General features: G+C 42.3%; 1 protein-coding gene across 7 annotated transcripts in view; it reads right to left on the bottom strand.

Annotated features, from left to right (window-relative positions):
• Window positions 1-471: 471 nt before the first annotated feature.
• LOC121322829 (lipoma-preferred partner homolog) overlaps window positions 472-17,179 on the bottom strand; it is a 128,953-nt gene continuing 112,245 nt past the window's right edge. For all 7 annotated transcript variants that reach the window (XM_041263178.1, XM_041263182.1, XM_041263177.1 and 4 more), the window contains 4 exons: window positions 16,581-16,750; window positions 3,603-3,781; window positions 2,278-2,398; window positions 472-1,381 (listed from right to left, as the gene is read on the bottom strand). In XM_041263178.1, coding sequence (XP_041119112.1) covers window positions 1,253-1,381; window positions 2,278-2,398; window positions 3,603-3,781; window positions 16,581-16,750 — 599 coding nt within the window. In that variant the 3' untranslated portion in view covers window positions 472-1,252. The remainder of the gene's footprint in view (window positions 1,382-2,277; window positions 2,399-3,602; window positions 3,782-16,580; window positions 16,751-17,179) is intronic.

Here is a 17,179-nt window from a genome sequence, read left to right as displayed (position 1 = left end):
GTGTCAATGCAAATGATTGTAAATGCATATCGATTACATATACAGAGAGAGAGATTTTGTTTGAAGTTTTCATGTACAGTCTTTGGTGAAATGAGCTATATCTTTCGACACGGCTATAGGTATATTATTGTTCTTGTTGCGCCTTACTACGCATTTATAGCTAAATCATTTTAACAATAAAAACTAATGAAGAACTTGGAATCAACTAGGTCCAAAATCCATTTAAAAAAACAAAAAAAACACCCCAAAAAACACAGATGGCCAAGGGTGTACCGTGCAATTGTCCCATGGGAGGAGCTTTGCATATTTGCATTGGTTGACCAACACGAGTCACTATAGATAATTCCAGGTTCTTAGTGATTAACATACAGTGAGTGTGAGTGTATATTATATATATATATCTATATATTATATATATAAATATATATATATATCTATATATATATATATATTATATATATAATGTTTGTGTGTGTGTGTTTATGTGGTGTGATTTTACTTTATTTTTTGTTTAACCCTTTCCAAGTCATAATACATTTACATTATAAAGGCATGCATGGTCCATTTGCGGCACTGTGTGGTACAGTTCATGCTCCCTGCACAACCTGAAAGGCACGAGGAGTCACAGCATGGAACTGGTGTGCTTCTGACACTCAGGAGCATGTACAACAAGCATGCAGCCATGTCGCTGGACACGCAAACACTCAGCCCAGACAGCAGGGCTTACAGTTCTGCCATTTCATTTCTCTGACTAGCTGTTTGATCAGTGAATGGAATGTGGCATGCAAAACGGCAGTTGGTTTGAGCTCTGGGCTTCAGTACAGAAGGGTGTTGGTTCAAACTGTTAAGCACTCACAAGCATAAGCACCATTACCTGTGCAAATGAAACAGCATTTAACTCCTCAGCAACGTAAAACTCTCAGAAACTTAGGAGTTGTCTCAAAAATTCTTATTTTCTTTTGTCCTGCAGTTTAAGTCTCTCAAGGCAACCCAATTGCACAGCAGGTTAGTATACAGCAGGCACTTTTTGAATTGCAATCCAGACTCGCTGCTTGACCACGTCTGATGTCAGAAACACACCCTACAAAACTCTCTTTTTTTAAATTTAAAATCTGGACCGGAAAGGGTTGACATTTTACATGAATGTGAGTTACAATAAAATATGTGATTGTGTGTATACATATCTGTGCTGTTTATACTGGGTGCTTGTGTGTGAGTTTGAGCTTTCTTTCTATCGGTAAGGTATGGTCCCTCAGAGGTCTGTGCTGGCCTTCGCAGTCAGTGTCTGAATGCGCTTGGTGTTGCAGGTTTTGCAGAGGATGTGTCCGTCCAAGGGGTAGCAGCCTTGATTGTCCCCCTCCGAAAGCAGGGATCCACAGTCCTGCAGCGTGGGATGAGAACGCGTTAGAAATCACAGACACATCATGACCTGAATCCCATCCTTGTCACACCACTACAAGGTAACTTGTTCAATTTCTGTTTTTTTTTTTTTTTTTTTTTGACATTTTATTACGAGCCTGATAAAATGCAAATTAGCTTGCAGCTGCCCTAGCCTGTCATGCTGAATTCAGATGGCAAAGAGAAACAGGGTCAGATTGGGTTGATTAAAGTGAACTGTTAGAAGGGTGGGCCAGTTAGATGTTTTGATTGCTTGATCATATCTGCAGTGGAGCGATGTTCGTTATCGCACATGCAGTACATTATGCAAAGACACAACGTGATACACAGATACAAAGATGTTGCATATCAGATCAAACACTGCTCTGTTGGGTGCATAATGGTTTTATGCTTCAATAAGTCCACAAACTTTGGTTGATTTTTAACAGTCAGAGTGCATACATTTTTGTTTTTGTGTTAAATTTACATGCACCAACTGACTTGACAGTGTAGAGTATTGTGGCTCAAAGTGGGCTAAAAAGTTGATGTCTGACCCAGACATTGGTGCCTCTCTTTTAAATTATAAAGAGGTGTTCTTATTAAACTGGGTGCGAGGAAATTGCATGGGTCTATGTAAGAAAGCTCATATTGACAATGTCTCTGCTATCTGATTCAGGGAGAGAAATAAGACACCCATTGCATAGCAGCTTGATCCATTCCTGGTTTCACTACGAGTTTAATAAGACACACCTGAGCTTGCTACTGCACCTTTACACTGGGGCTAATCAAACTTGCAGTAAAAACTGGAATGGGTGAAACTGCAATGTAATAGGAGTCTTATGTCCATCCCTGCAATTACATGAGCAGCAAAATGAAAAGCCTTGTGGAATGTGTACCAACCTCACAGCGGTAACACTGCACATGGAAGTCGCGGTCCAGTGCCACGATGCGGACAGTCTCCTCCTGACCAGTAGCCGGCATGATGGGCTCCTTACACACAGAGCAGCGCGGAGCAAACTTCCTGCAGGGGATCAAAAGCCTGGTCAGTCTTTGCAAGAGAGGACAGAGCACAGCAGTGTCAAAGTGCAGGGTCTGTACCGTGTGACATCACGAGACACACAGCACAGCACCTCTGCCTGGGTTAGTGTCAGGAGAACAGCAGGACATTGCATTAGAAATACAAGGGCAGATTAAAGCAAGGCTCAGGGCGGAAAACAAAAACACATTTAGAAACACTTCAACACAATTATTCAAAAACATTCCGTTTTGATATAAGTGTAGCAAAAGCTATGGAATGTGCATGAAGCCTAATCAGTGTAGATGTAGTACACCTAAAAACAAACACCAGGGAAGGTAATTAAGCACAGCGAAACCATCTGTATTACTCATGTTACTGGCCAGCAGTTTCTTTCCAGAATACAAGTCGTTTTAGCTTAAGTGCTCGCCTGATGGGAACTCCTATTGGTCAATGCTGGAGACAGCATTTCAAGCTGAAATGGGATTAAGCAAACTCAGGATGGGAATTGTTAGTGGAAACACCTTATTCTCTCTCTTTCTCTCTCAAAGCGCCTTTTGTGCAGTGCAACGTTTCCCTTTATTTGGGCAGTTAACCCATTGAAAGCATGCTGTGAACGTAAAAAAAGCTTCCATTGTTCCGTATTTGTTTTTCAAAAGCTTTTTGTGAACTTGTACAAACTTCCTTTCTGTTACTAACTAGGTGCAGGTGAAAGAGATCAGACACTAGAGATTGATTTTCTTTGCACATCTGAAGCCACACGCAGAATCGAAATTTAGTGAATTGGTAATTGTTCAGCTGGGCTTTCTAACTATTTATGACACACCAAGAGCTGCAATTGCAGAGTGCGAACAGTAATGATATTTCAGGTATGGGAAATGCAATGATCACTGACAGTATACAGACCCTGCAGGAATCCTACCACATCTACTTGACTGAAGACACGATGTGTATTAGTTTACAAATATACAAATTCCCTCTTGGAACATTTTAAAGAAAGACCTTAAAGAAGTCGACAGGCAGTTCTATAGCACGGAATGAAATAAGACTCCCAGTTTGATCCATTCCTGGTTTTACTATGACTTTAATAAAACACCTAAGCTTATACACTGTGGTTAAATCGAGCTCTTAGTAAACCTTGGAATGGGTGAAACTGCTATGCAATGGGAGTCTTACTTCCATCCTTGTACAGCCATCGGCGTGCTCTTACTTGTGGAAGTCCTCGATGCAGTGGATGTGGTTCCCTGCATCCACGGTGAAGGGGATGCCGTCCAGGCTGCGGTGGCACTCCACACAGGTGAAGCAGTGGGGGTGGTAAGCCTTGCCCGTGGCTCGTAGGATGCGCTCCATGATGGGAGTCTTGCAGATGTTGCATTGCTCCAGAGTGTTCTGCGGGCAACACACAAAACGCTCGCTCAGCAAGGCAATACGAAAAGGCAAGGGGGTGGAGAGACCTGTGGTGCTCTAATACAGTATGTGTCTGTTCTCAGTTTGTGGGGGGGGGGGGGGGGGGGGGGGGGTGGGGGGGGGGGGGGGGGGGGGGGGGGGGGAGAAAAATACGTATGTTCTCTATGTTCCAGACGTGGTATTGTAGTATTTTGAACTGTCGATTGAACTGTTTCAGCAGGTAAAATATGATACATCCCAGGGCACCACAACAGGATTCACTTTGTGCAACATCTTCAACAACACATACATAAAATACATACAAAAGATTTCTTCAAACACAACCAGCCGTTAGGATGTGCTACATGCCTTACAGAACTACACTATACAGTGGGAGTGTTCCACTCCACGCTTACCAGATAATTAGATCATGGACTACTTCAGGTTTTGGATGGAGGTTTTAATTAAATTAAGCCATTTAGACTCAGAAGGAAACAAAGACCAAGACTGGAAGAGCCAGCTTTGTCCATCCCTGCTTTACTTAATCATTGCGCTACAGGGTTCTGTTTGTCTACTGCAGTCTTTGTTCTTGAAATCATCAAATAACCCTGCAATAAGGAATTACACCGGTTCTGCAACCAGCAATACATCAACTACTGAATCTTATGATCACATAAACAGGGTATGGTAGATTCTGGTAGAGCAGTGCAGGTAGCGTCATTCACTAGAGTGGGGGTGAGGTAAAGGGAGGGTCATCCCACTTTATCTTGACAGACAACTGACAGTCTGAATGAACAGGAGAGGAGTTACTTAAGGAAAAGCAATTTAATACTGTACATCTGTGCCGTATTACAAAAATCAACTTCATAAAACCAACAATAATGAAAGCAGTGAAAGAGAATGGAGGGCAAGGTTATGACTGATCTCCTGAAAAATGAAAATAACATGAATGGTTGCAATGGAAATGGTACTGGGCTCTAAATGCAAGGGGTGAGGAAAATGGAAATAAAAACTGTTGGAAATTGCGAATTGGTTCGGAATATACAAAAGGCTCTACCATTAAATAAATACATGAATAAATCAAACACGGTGACTACTGCTTATTTAAAAACAGATTTCTCTGGCTTAAGAATGTGTTTTTGTATAAAACTACAAGTAAAATACAAATTGGACACATTGTTTCTCAAGCCTCTCCCACTCCCTCTAAAGCTGAGGCCACACAATGACACTTTCAGAAACATTAGATTGAAACCTAGTTCCAGGAGACCAGGAGACCTACTATGAGGCAACTTTGCTTTCTCAAACCCCAAGTGTCCCCTGGTGTGCCATGCAGTGGCCTAAAACCTAATCTCCTGAAACCAAGTTCCAAGCCACAAAGTGGCTTCGTGTTCCCTGAGCTTTAATTCTGAGAAAACTGTCCGCCTCCTATTCAGTATTTCCTGACTGGTGTTTATTGTCTTTTAAAATGACACAAAATGTTGTAGCCTTTTAAGCATCTTCACCTGCCTTCTGTATGTTTACCATTCTACTTATGTATAATGTGAGCATGTGTGTTTGCTTATGGTTCCATATGATATATAGTGTAAAAGGCACTGTGTCTTTAAAGTATTGGGTATTTGTTCCAATACTTAAAAAAAACTAAAGCAATAGCAGATTAAACTGTTGCATATGTGAAATCCAAAGACACATTGGACTGGATTAAGTTTTTGGTGTGTGAGGTTTGCATTTCTCTCTGGCAAGCCTGCTGATTAGATCTGAAGACACTGCTTTATATCCATGCCTGAGACACACAATATCACTTGTGGGGAAAAAAACTAAACAAAACCTTTGCCAGATAGTGAAGAATCCAGAGGAAGCTGGCACAGAGAGAACACAGTGCTGATATTATTTTTCTACTTTTTAAAAACATCCAGAGCTAGTTATTGTTATAAGAAGTAAGTGTGTCCTTGGCAGTCCCTGAAGCTCTGATGAAATCCCACTGGAGTGGTAATTGTTTCTCAGAAGGAAGCTTTCGAGGACAGCTGAAAAGAACAAAGAAAAGCCAAAACATGGCATTAACACTGCAGACTTCTGTGCTTTGATGCTTTATTGAACTGGAAAAGTTCACTAGAGGGCTGTAGATGTCTAGGGAATAGTGACTTTCTGTACTTTCATACCCTGATGAAAGCTTTGCAGGCAAAACGTTAGTTTCTTTCGCAATACATTTTGAAACCCTTTAGGAGTATTTTGAGTGAGTTACTTCCCTTTTTCTTTGTTAATTTAAGCTTTGCTCCATTGTCCGGCACCTCGACTATGCTGCTTGGGTGTGCTTCTTCTCTTTGTTTTTCCCTTTTCCCCTTTTATCGTGGTGCATTAAAGCCGATCTACGCTTTTCAGCCTGACATATTTCTCAGTGTGTTTGCCTGGGAGCCTAAACAAACGTCTGGGCAGACAGTGTATAATGGAGGCAGGTCAACTTGTTTCCCAATATCTGCTGGAGTGATGGGCAAGCAGAGTGCACTAAAGTCAGTGTTAGCCCTTGGTTTTCATTCTGATTTGCTGTTAATATCTCGTATGCCAAACTATTGAAATGTACACATATCAGCAAGCAAGCAAACAAGCAAGCACAGGGTATTCTTTATGGTTCTTATTTTTAACTTCAAACGATGTCTGATCTGACACAGGCAGCAAAATATGAAGTGCATCAACTTGAAAATCCTGAATCTACCCCGAGTTTTAAATAGTTTGATGATGAAATGCATTGAGGTGACTTTCATAACTAGTAGGGTCAGGAATTTGCATCTTCACAATAACTATTCAGACACAAGAGTGAAAAATCAGGCAGGTGATCAACAGTAAGCCTTTCGTCGATTTCATTGCTACTTCTTTTCCACTGTACACCCAAGGTACAGGAGGAGCCTGGCCATGTTTCCACTGCGAAGAGTGCAATGCCCTTATCGAGATGACGTGACATTAAGAGCCGCTGTGTTTGAGTTGAGAATGGAGGTTACGGTTGTGTTTTTCTTCATTTTCATTCTTCAAACTGAAAACGACTCTCTGCACACCATGCTGTTGGTCTTCCTCAAGTGCATGGACTTACACAGCGTAATGATGAAAATCATTAACCCTGCCCCTGGCCCTGCTCCATTCCGAGCCAGATTCAGCCAGAGTTTCACCGTTTGGTTCTCATTCGGCTCAACAAATAGCCAGTGGAATGCCACCCTTACCTCATGGCTTGGGTGTGCCAGTGAAAAGCCATCCATACCTCACGGCTTGGGTGTGCCAGTGGAAAGCCACCCATACCTCACGGCTTTGCTGTGCCAGTGGAAAGCCATCCATACCTCATGGCTTGGGTGTGCCAGTGGAAAACCACCCATACCTCTCGGCTTATGTGTGCCAGTGTAAAGCCACCCATACCTCATGGCCTGGGTGTGCCAGTGGAAAGCCACCCATAACTCATGGCTTGGGTGTGCCAGTGGAAAGCCTCACGGCTTCGGTGTCCGTCTGTTCATATGCCAAGCGTATGGCATCTGCCACCCAGTGCGCTAGATGCTGCTTCGACAGGGCTTGACCTTTTGAGCGGGACCAATAGCAGACAAACAGCTGGTTGGACTGTCTCCAAGGACACTAGGACACTGTCCTATCCAGGTAACAGCGCAGAGCCCGGACCGGGCAAAGCGCATGCTGTGTACGGTCCTCCTCTGACTCATGCAGGGGAGGTCTGAAAGCTTCCAAAACCATTGGTTGGTTAATGTGGAATTAGGAGACCACATCTGATAAAAAGGCTGGGTTTGTTGTTAATGCTACCTGCGAGTCATTTCCAGTGAAAGCCATACATGTGTCATCTATGGACAGTGCATGAAGCTCACTTACTCTTCTGGCAGACATAATGGCTAATAAAAACGCCACTGAGGGAAACAGGAGCCAAGGGAGAGCGCGTTCGGAGCCGAGTAGTCGGTGCAGAGTCAATCAGCATCGGGGTCGGCGCCGAGGAAGAGTGCGGTCGATGCAGAGCTGTTATAGCCAAGTCAATGAGGCCATGGGCTCAAATGGGGGACCCGTAAGGACCCCCAGCACCAGCTCCAGATCCCACTTGGGGACTATGCTTTTCATTGGAGGCCCTTTTAAGAAACTGCACTTCTAGAAAGTATACCCCATGGGACACAGAGTCAATTTTATTGTGGCACACCGGTATTGCTGCCAAGTAGACCTTTAGTGTGAATGTGGATTTTCCCGCTTCAAACATGTATTGTAAGAAGGATAGAATGACCCTCAGCAATGCACTAGTCTTGGTAAACCTTCCATTTATATGAATACTGGGCTCAAGTGCGAGGCCCCTTAGCAGACCGTAGTCTCTCTACCACTGCATCTGGCAAACCTCGCCTGGATAGACGTCTCCGTTCAACAGCCAGACCCTCGGTTGGAGCTGGGCTGGGTTCGGGTGCCATAATAGCCCCTCCGCTTGACTCAGGACGTGCTTGCGGAGCGGGAGCTGCCATGGTTGGCCCAACAACATGTTGGAGAGGAGAGCAAACCAGGGGTGCCTCGGCCATCTGGATGCAACCAACAAGGGGTGAACTATGGCATCTACTCCCAGGGGGCCCCGTCTCTCTTCATAGAGAACCATAGGGGGCAACGAGTAGACTCGGATGTGGTGAAGAGGTCAACTTGTGCTGTACAAAACCTCTCCCAAATCAGTTTCACAACCTGTACAGTCTCCACTCGAGCCGTCTAGAGCTCCTCTGGATAGGAGGTCTGCTGCTCTGTTGTCCACACCGGGGAGGTGAACAGCCCTGATGGAATGCAAGTTTCTAGAGGTCCAAGACAGGACTCTGTGCGCTGCGTGGTGAAGGCCCGGTGAGTGCAGGCTGCCTTGGTGGTTTATGTAGGCTACCACTGTCGTGTTGTCCGTCCAAACCAGCACGTGTTTGTGTGCTAACTGCTGGTGAAAATGAGATAAAGCCAGGGCTACTGCTTGCAGTTCTTGGGCATTTATATGCGCTTGCTGCCAGTGTCCCTTCCACTGACCTCTTATTCTCCTCCCATTCCAGACTGCTCCCCAGCCCAAGCTGGAGGCGTCCGTAGTGACAGCATTGGGGTCGTCGCCGAGGAAGCGCAGTCGGTGCCAAGCTCTTGCAGTCGGTGCTGAGGTTGGCGCCGAGGGAGAGTGCGCTCAGAGCCGAGTAGTCGGTGCTGAGTCAATCAGCGTCGGGGTCGGCGCCGAGGAAGAGCATGGTCGATGCCGAGCTGTTATAGCCGAGTAAATCGTCATCATCGAGGAGGAGCGCGGTAAGCTCTAGGAGAGCCTGAGGCCGAGAAGGGCGCGCAGGCCCGAGCTGGATGGTAGCTAGAGCAGAGTCAATTGGTGTCGGGGATGGCGCCGCGAGCCCGTGGGGTCACCCTACAACACCACAATAGAAAACGGTAAATTAAACTACATGAGGTAATAGAAGAGAATTAAAAGCTTAGTGCAAATCTCTGTAGATGGGTCGAAACCAACTCTAATCAGTAGGATCTACCTAAGCAAGACTAATGCAACTAGCAATCTCAAAAACACTGGTAGTAATGTACATTACCATAACGAATCCAATTTGTAGGTAAAAACCATACAAATGAGCCAATTTCCAGCACAAAGAGAGCACAAGGCAACCTACGTGCTGTCTCAGTGAGGTGAGAGAGAAAATGGCGATGTGTTACTGTGAAGACGACCCTCTTCAGCAGGAGGTGGGAGGGACTTCCTTCTCACAGCATGGCCCTGATAGGGTAGCTTTTTTATATATGCTCAGTGATTGATGGGTCAGAGAGGCTCTTCCGATTCGGTAATAGTTATCACTCCACTTGAACGGGAACTGCCAAACTCAGGACCATTCATAATGTGATCTGGAGCCTCTTATTTCATTCACTCCAACAAATAAATCAAAAATCTATAAGGCACCAGAGGCAGAGTGTAAACATTTTGTATGTACTTCGGGGTTCCATGAGGTACAAAAACACACATACACTTAACAGTTTGTGCCTGGGGTTAAACCATAACCCAAATTAAAATAATTTGCAATGCAAAAATCAGCAGTGTCCCAGAAGCACTTCTTTATTTATCTAAAGCCACAAGACAGACAGAAAGGCTACTCTGTGTTAAAAAAATAAAACATAATATACAGTATATGAAAAAGATCAAAAGTAAAAGTGACATTTCCAAAGAGTGAACTCAGCCTAACACCCTGTCTGGTTACTCTATACACAGAACAGTGAAATGTCTTAGAAAACCTGTACGCTGAATCTAGACCCTGAAGTTCAAAACCACTATGACCAGTCTTCCTCCAATTTACCACCTTGAAACTGCAAATACAATGCAAATGTATTTTTATAAAGCTTCATGACATGGCACCCCAGAGCACTGCACAAAGTTAAAAACAAAACAAGAGAGCTTGAAGAACTGACACGAACGTTTACGTTTTACAATTGCAGAGATGGCTATCTCCTCACCGCTGAGTCAACACAATAGAAATTCAGCAGACTGACATCCCACTGTTTTGAACCCCAGCCAAGAACACAGTGAAATACACAGACACACACTCCAAGCCAGATACACTACAAATACAAGAAAGATTGACGCAATAAAAAGTTTAGTTTACGGAAATCAAATCCCTAAATGAACAGTATCAAAGACATACAAAAAGAACAAAAAAGCTGATAAGGTTCATACAGACTGCTCTAAGTAATAGCTTTCATATTTCTGTGCCAATAAAACATGTGTCATGCATTAACATCTATTTTTAAACTTGCATTCTGTATGCCTTTTGACTGTACTTGCTTCTCCCAGATGAGTTTGGAACAGCAGAAAACTACAGCAAGCGTGAAGCAGTCAGTCAGGTAGTGTATAGTGTTTCCAAACCCTTTATGATCCCTCAGTGGGACACTTCAAGTCTTCATCAATAGAGACACATTGTCAAGCTATGCCCTCTATAGTTCTGCTTTAGACAGCCCTACTGTACAGTACACACATCATGCAAGTCCAAAGACTCTTCCATAGGAGTCCACTGCTCTACAGATTGCTTGGAGAGACCACAGATACAACAATGTCCCATGCTGACATCAATCCCAAGGCAAATCATGGAACTGAGCACATATATAACAGACTCATGTGTAACTAATCAATGTACCACATGTCATCCAGTTCCTATCCAGTTTTAAATAACTTTAGCATAACCGAGGCAGAAGTGTTAAAGGGACTAGGAGCTCTTAAAATAAACAAATCCACTGGGCTGGATGAGACCCTCCCAATAGTACTCAAAGAAACGAAAGAAGTTATTTACAAACCACTAACCAAGATCATGCAACAGTCTCTTGACACCGGGGTTGTACCGACAGACCGGAAAATTGCAAACGTAATACAGATCCACAAAAAGGGAAACAAAACTGAACCAGGCAACTACAGACCAGTAAGCCTGACTTCTATTATATGCAAACTTATGGAAACTATAATAAGATCCAAAATGGAAAATTACCTATATGGTAACGGGGCAAGGAAAGGGAGATCGTGTCTAACTAACTTGCTTGACTTTTTTGAGGATGCAACATCGATAATGGATAATTGCAAAGCATATGACATGGTTTATGTAGATTTCCAGAAAGCTTTTGACAAAGTCCTGCATAAAAGATTAATTCTCAAACTGAACGCAGTAGGGATTCAAGGAAATACATGTACATGGATTAGGGAGTGGTTAACATGTAGAAAACAGAAAGTACTGATTAGAGGAGAAACCTCAGAATGGAGTGTGGTAACCAGTGGAGTACCACAGGGATCAATATTAGATCCTCTGCTATTCCTAATATACATTAATGATTTAGATTCTGGGCAGACACATGGCAAATTACATTTAATAGAGAAAAGTGTAAGGTACTGTACGCAGGAAATAAAAATGTGCATTATAAATATCATATGGGAGATACTGAAATTGGAGAAGGAATCTATGAAAAAGACCTAGGAGTTTTTGTTGTCTCAGAAATGTCATCATCTAGACAATGTGGGGAAGCTATAAAAAAGGCCAACAAGATGCTTGGATACATTGTGAAAAGTGTTGAATTTAAATCAAGGGGAGTAATGTTAAAACTGTACAATGCATTAGTAAGACCTCATCTTGAATATTGTGTTCAGTTCTGGTCACCTCGCTACAAAAAGGATATTGCTGCTCTAGAAAGAGTGCAAAGAAGAGTGACCAGAATTATTCTGGGTTTAAAAGGCATGTCATTTGCAGACGGGTTAAAATGATTGAATCTATTCAGTCTTGAACAAAGAAGACTACGCAGCAACCTAATTCAAGCATTCAAAATTCTAAAAGGCATTGACAATGTTGACCCAAGGGACTTTTTTAGCCCGAAAAAAGAAACAAGGACCAGGGGTCACAAATGGAGATTAGACAAGGGGGCATTCAGAACAGAAAATAGGAGGCACTTTTTTACACAGAGAATCATGAGGGTTTGGAACCAACTCCCCAATAATGTTGTTGAAGCTGACACCCTGGGATCCTTCAAGAAGCTGCTTGATGAGATTCTGGGATCAATAAGCTACTAACAACCAAATGAGCAAGATAGGCCAAATGGCCTCCTCTCGTTTGTAAAATTTCTTATGTTCTTATGTTCTTATGTACAGCCTAGAGTATCCTTGCTCTAGATTCATTCTACAGCCTATTCAAACAATTATGCATAAGTAATTCTAGTTTGCTGAAATGTTTTTGTACCATAAGTATTTAAGAAAAAAGTTAATTGAATATGCTAGGGATGGAAAAACCCGGTCCTGGTTGTATGACACACCTCATATTGTTACACTGTGACTAATCAAGCTCATTGTTAAACCTGGAATCAGTGAAACTGCTATGCAATAAGAATCTTATTTCCATCACTGTGTGCTTTATGTACAGGGTCCTGCTGTGGCTCTAATTACTGTGTTTCTCATAGCTGTGCAGAGTCCATGCAGCCAAATTTTTCCTCCATTGATTTGCTTAAATTCTATCTTTTATTTGGCCAATACAGTTTGAAGTGCTACCAACAGTTCATATCAGTGACTGCACATCAATAATATAGTATATGCTTAAATGCTAACAGCAGATCATGCAATATGTATGCAGCAAAATCAACTGCTAATTAGAAAGTGATGACACACTTACTCAATTACTGTGTACACATTTACAAATCAAGTTCAGGTGGGTTTTTTTGTTATTAATTCTTGTCGTTGCACAGACACTTTTTAAATGCTGTTGTTAATGTTAAGGAGTGGTGATACAGTAATTAAATTAGTAACTGGTGCTACAGGAATGCTGCCTGTAGAGTCTTGTTGTCAGCGGCAGTTATCTGTCAGTGCTATCTGGAATTATTCCAGCTATAATAAGCTGGCAACAGACACAAACTGAGCCTATGTGGACAGTCTCTACAATGACAACCTTTTTGAAATGTAATGCTATCAGTAATAATAATAATACACAGTGGACTTTTGTTATCATATAAATTCCACTCAAAGCTTTACTGTAAACGGCAACCCTTCAGGTGTGTATGTATTTACACCTACCTATCCATGCACTGCTGTTTAAATCCAGCAGTGTCTGATGTTGGATTTTCCTAACTGTGTCACACAAAGGGCTATATATTTTATTGTTCTTAACTGTGTCAGCTGTTTCATTGTAATTTTTTTCATTTCTAGAGCACTATGCTGCTTCAGACTGTGTCAGCTGTTTCATTGTAAATGTTTTCATTTCTAGAGCGCTATGCTGTTTCAGACTGTGTCTGCTGTTTCATTGTAAATGTTTTCATTTCTAGAGCTCTATGCTGTTTCAGACTGTGTCCGCTGTTTCATTGTAAATGTTTTCATTTCTAGAGCGCTATGCTGTTTCAGACTGTGTCTGCTGTTTCATTGTAAATGTTTTCATTTCTAGAGCGCTATGGTGTTTCAGACTGTGTCCGCTGTTTCATTGGAAATGTTTTCATTTCTAGAGCGCTATGTTGTTTCAGACTGTGTCTGCTGTTTCATTGTAAATGTTTTCATTTCTAGAGCTCTATGCTGTTTCAGACTGTGTCCGCTGTTTCATTGTAAATGTTTTCATTTCTAGAGCTCTATGCTGTTTCAGACTGTGTCTGCTGTTTCATTGGAAATGTTTTCATTTCTAGAGCGCTATGCTGCTTCACACAGTAAAGGTGCCTCCAGAATAAACAAGACTGAGTGACTGGTAGAAATTCATCAAGCGCAAGACGATGCACATTCACAGAACAGTTCTTATTACGTGTAGGTGAGAGGAAGTGATTTGTACTTCTCTTCTTCGGTTTCTAAAGGAAAGTGTTTAGTTTGTTTATTTATTTTTTTTTTACTTGTGACTTACTAAGTTAAAGGCTGACTGTTTCTTCAACCCACTTTCGCTACCACCTGAACTGGGAAGTCATCCCTTGCAGAGAGTTTCAGATCGACTGTGATAATCTGACATACTGACAGGTTTCAGTAACTGCACAGCACATATTTAGAAAAAGCAAAGGGTAATGTTGCATGTCATACCTAGTCCACAAGCCCAGCTCCTCAGACGAGAGTTGGCATATTAGAGAACTAGTATGACAGGAGTAACTCTAAACACGTAATCAATCATTTCATTGGTTTAGCAGATGTGACACACTGTTTACCTCAACCCTGCTAACAGAGCCACGTCCTTGTGTGATTTCAGACCTCATGGGTATCATATACTGGCAATCGATAGCTACAGTAGCTCTGCTTTTGGCTAAATTAGGATACAAAGGCAAAGGAAAGACAGCCAGTGGCAATGTCAAAGCAAGTTTTTCCTTTTTTAGTTTAAAGATTCCTTGATTGGCTTTCTTGCTTTTTTTTTCCTACTGTGCCTGCAGAGTTTAAAATCTTGTATTGAATCCCAAATAGTAGAGAGGCATAGGGCCCAGAGTGAAAATGTTGCATTCTGCAGCTGTTACTGTTATCTTGTTGATGAAAACCATATGAAGCAGGTAATATAACAGCATTTACAGGATACATTACCCTCTATGACACAGAGTGGTAGTTCTAGAACCTTTCTGCCCACTGTTCCATACTCTCTGCTTGGTCCTGTGGTAAATTATTTTATCCACAACAGCGAATTAAAGTAACTAATTGACTTAACCCTCTGCTGGTACACTCGGATAGAAAAACAGGGCCTATTATCATTCTTTTGAAGAGAATCCCTGCACAGTCTGTCTGATGGTTCTTTCAAATATCCCAGGGAGGACATGGATTGCTGCATGGGTATGCCATGCCAGTGCAGCAGCAGGCTGTTCAAATCTCTGAGTGAACTGAAACAGAGAGATCGGCCTGTCAGAAGCACTGACGGGCATTCAACAGCAGTCAGGCTTTCACCCAGATATCCAGGGGTGGCCCCCGAGTGCTAGTCCTGGTTAGAAGTACTCCGGTGTAAACAGACGCTTTTTAAGCCAAGTTGTAAGTTATCTGACCACTGAATTTGATAAGTGTTGGTCTCTATAATATGTTTATTATATTTTGTGGCCTTGTGAGGACTATTTGATAAAAAATACTTTTTTATTAGTACTGGTTTCTAGAGTTGCTCTACCCTATCCAAAAACACAAACCAAAATCAAAAGTTTACAGAGAAGTGACATCACCCTCCTGCTACCAGCAAATGTGTCTTGCATTACAGAGTTACTGGAACTCATATTAATTCCCCTTTTTTCTGATTAACTCAATTGTTTGAAGAAATAAAATAATTTTCAAAGCGTATTTTCGGCTGTGAAACAGGAAAAAGCTGTCATTTCGTTTTGACGTATTATCCAATCTGGGGATTTTAATTTGACTTTAATACCTGCTTCACATCTGAAGTGCAATTTGACTACGTCTGATTGCTTATCAGATGTACCTCTTGATAGATCTGCATATCACTCAAGCTTCCTTTGCGTATCAGTTGTTTCTTCCTCTGCTGTGTGCGTCACTGTTTTACTGTCGGGAACAATTGAAGTGCCGCTGAGTGTCTGGTGCTGTCCTGCATTGGCAAGGAGGCAGTGCAATGTAAAGGTTAAAATCCCAGCTCTGTCGCTGAGAGACTGAGAGCCTATCTCAGGCGAGTCACTTGACTGCCATGTGTTCAGTTCAGAACAAGCTGTGAAGTTAGACTGACCCAGCAAGTGAACCGCTATATCTAAAATGCATAAATCATTTCTAAGAGATGCTGTACGGCATTCAGAGAAAGCTTGTGCTAAACCTTGTGCCATAAAAAAGTTTCCTCTCTGGCTTCACCGAGTAAGTTTCCACGAATGCTTTCGTTGTAATTAACAGGATTCTTCAATAAAATTCACAGGGTTTGTAGTAACGTGTACAAATAAATGTACTATTTGGAGACCTACAGAACTTATGCTAATGAATGTCCCTAGTTCTGAAGATAAATATGAAACTCCCAGCTGGTCACAAACATACATTCACATATGCATGCACCAAATACAGTTCTACAAGGAAATTAATTTCCAAGGATTAGTTTAATCCAGTCAAGTTATGCAATATCTTGTGGCTAAAATGGTTACTTTATGATTTATTTTACTTCCCCTGTCTCTGTGATTCATCATTAAAGTCTACTGAAATTACTCCTGTCCTGTACAAATAATGCAGTGTCAAATCTACAGTATATCATTCCAGGTGTGCCTTACAATAGATAACCCCCGAAACACTAGAATTGCTCTCTGTTAAGCAGTGCGAGCCCTATTTGCAGCTGATTGGTACCCTTTAATCACACACAAGCAGGACCCTCAGCATCAGTGTGAGGTGCTTCCTGCTCTATGTGCTTCACACGGCACTCACGGTGTAGCAGGGCTCGCAATAAGCCTTCTTCTCCAAGGCGTAGAAAGGCTGTCCTCGGAGCTTGCGGCTGCAGGTCACGCAGGTGAAGCACTCCACATGGAAGACCTGGTCCATGGCGGTGCAGCCGCTGCCTTCACCCACTACGTTCTCCGAGCAGCGCGAACAGCGACCTGTGGCAGAGAGAGAAAAGAAGAGGGGAGGGGGAGGGTGAAACATGGTACAAGAAGCCCAGACCCTGATACAAACAAAAACACTGTATATGCTAAAATCGGGAGCCATAGCTAAGAGACGGTGCTGCTTGTGTTTGAGAATGAAAGTGCTTTTAGAACGGCAATAATGGACAAATGGGAGCCATGACCATGCCGACTGACAAAGGGAGAGCACAGTGATTATAATACGTCATGCAATTGCTTTCTTACGGTTCCATCCAAAACATGAAGTGAATGTCGTTTTGTTCATTATCATCTTTTTGAGTGTTGCGCTGGACTTTTAGTTACTCCTGCCCCTATAGCAGATAATGATTAAATGACTCACTTTTATATCCTCTCTCATCCCTAAAGGTATGCACAGTATTAGTACATATATCACAATTTAACACA

Source organism: Polyodon spathula, chromosome 11 (genome assembly GCF_017654505.1).
Source record: "Polyodon spathula isolate WHYD16114869_AA chromosome 11, ASM1765450v1, whole genome shotgun sequence".
NCBI lineage: Eukaryota > Metazoa > Chordata > Actinopteri > Acipenseriformes > Polyodontidae > Polyodon > Polyodon spathula.
This window is presented reverse-complemented; position numbering and strand designations above follow the sequence as displayed.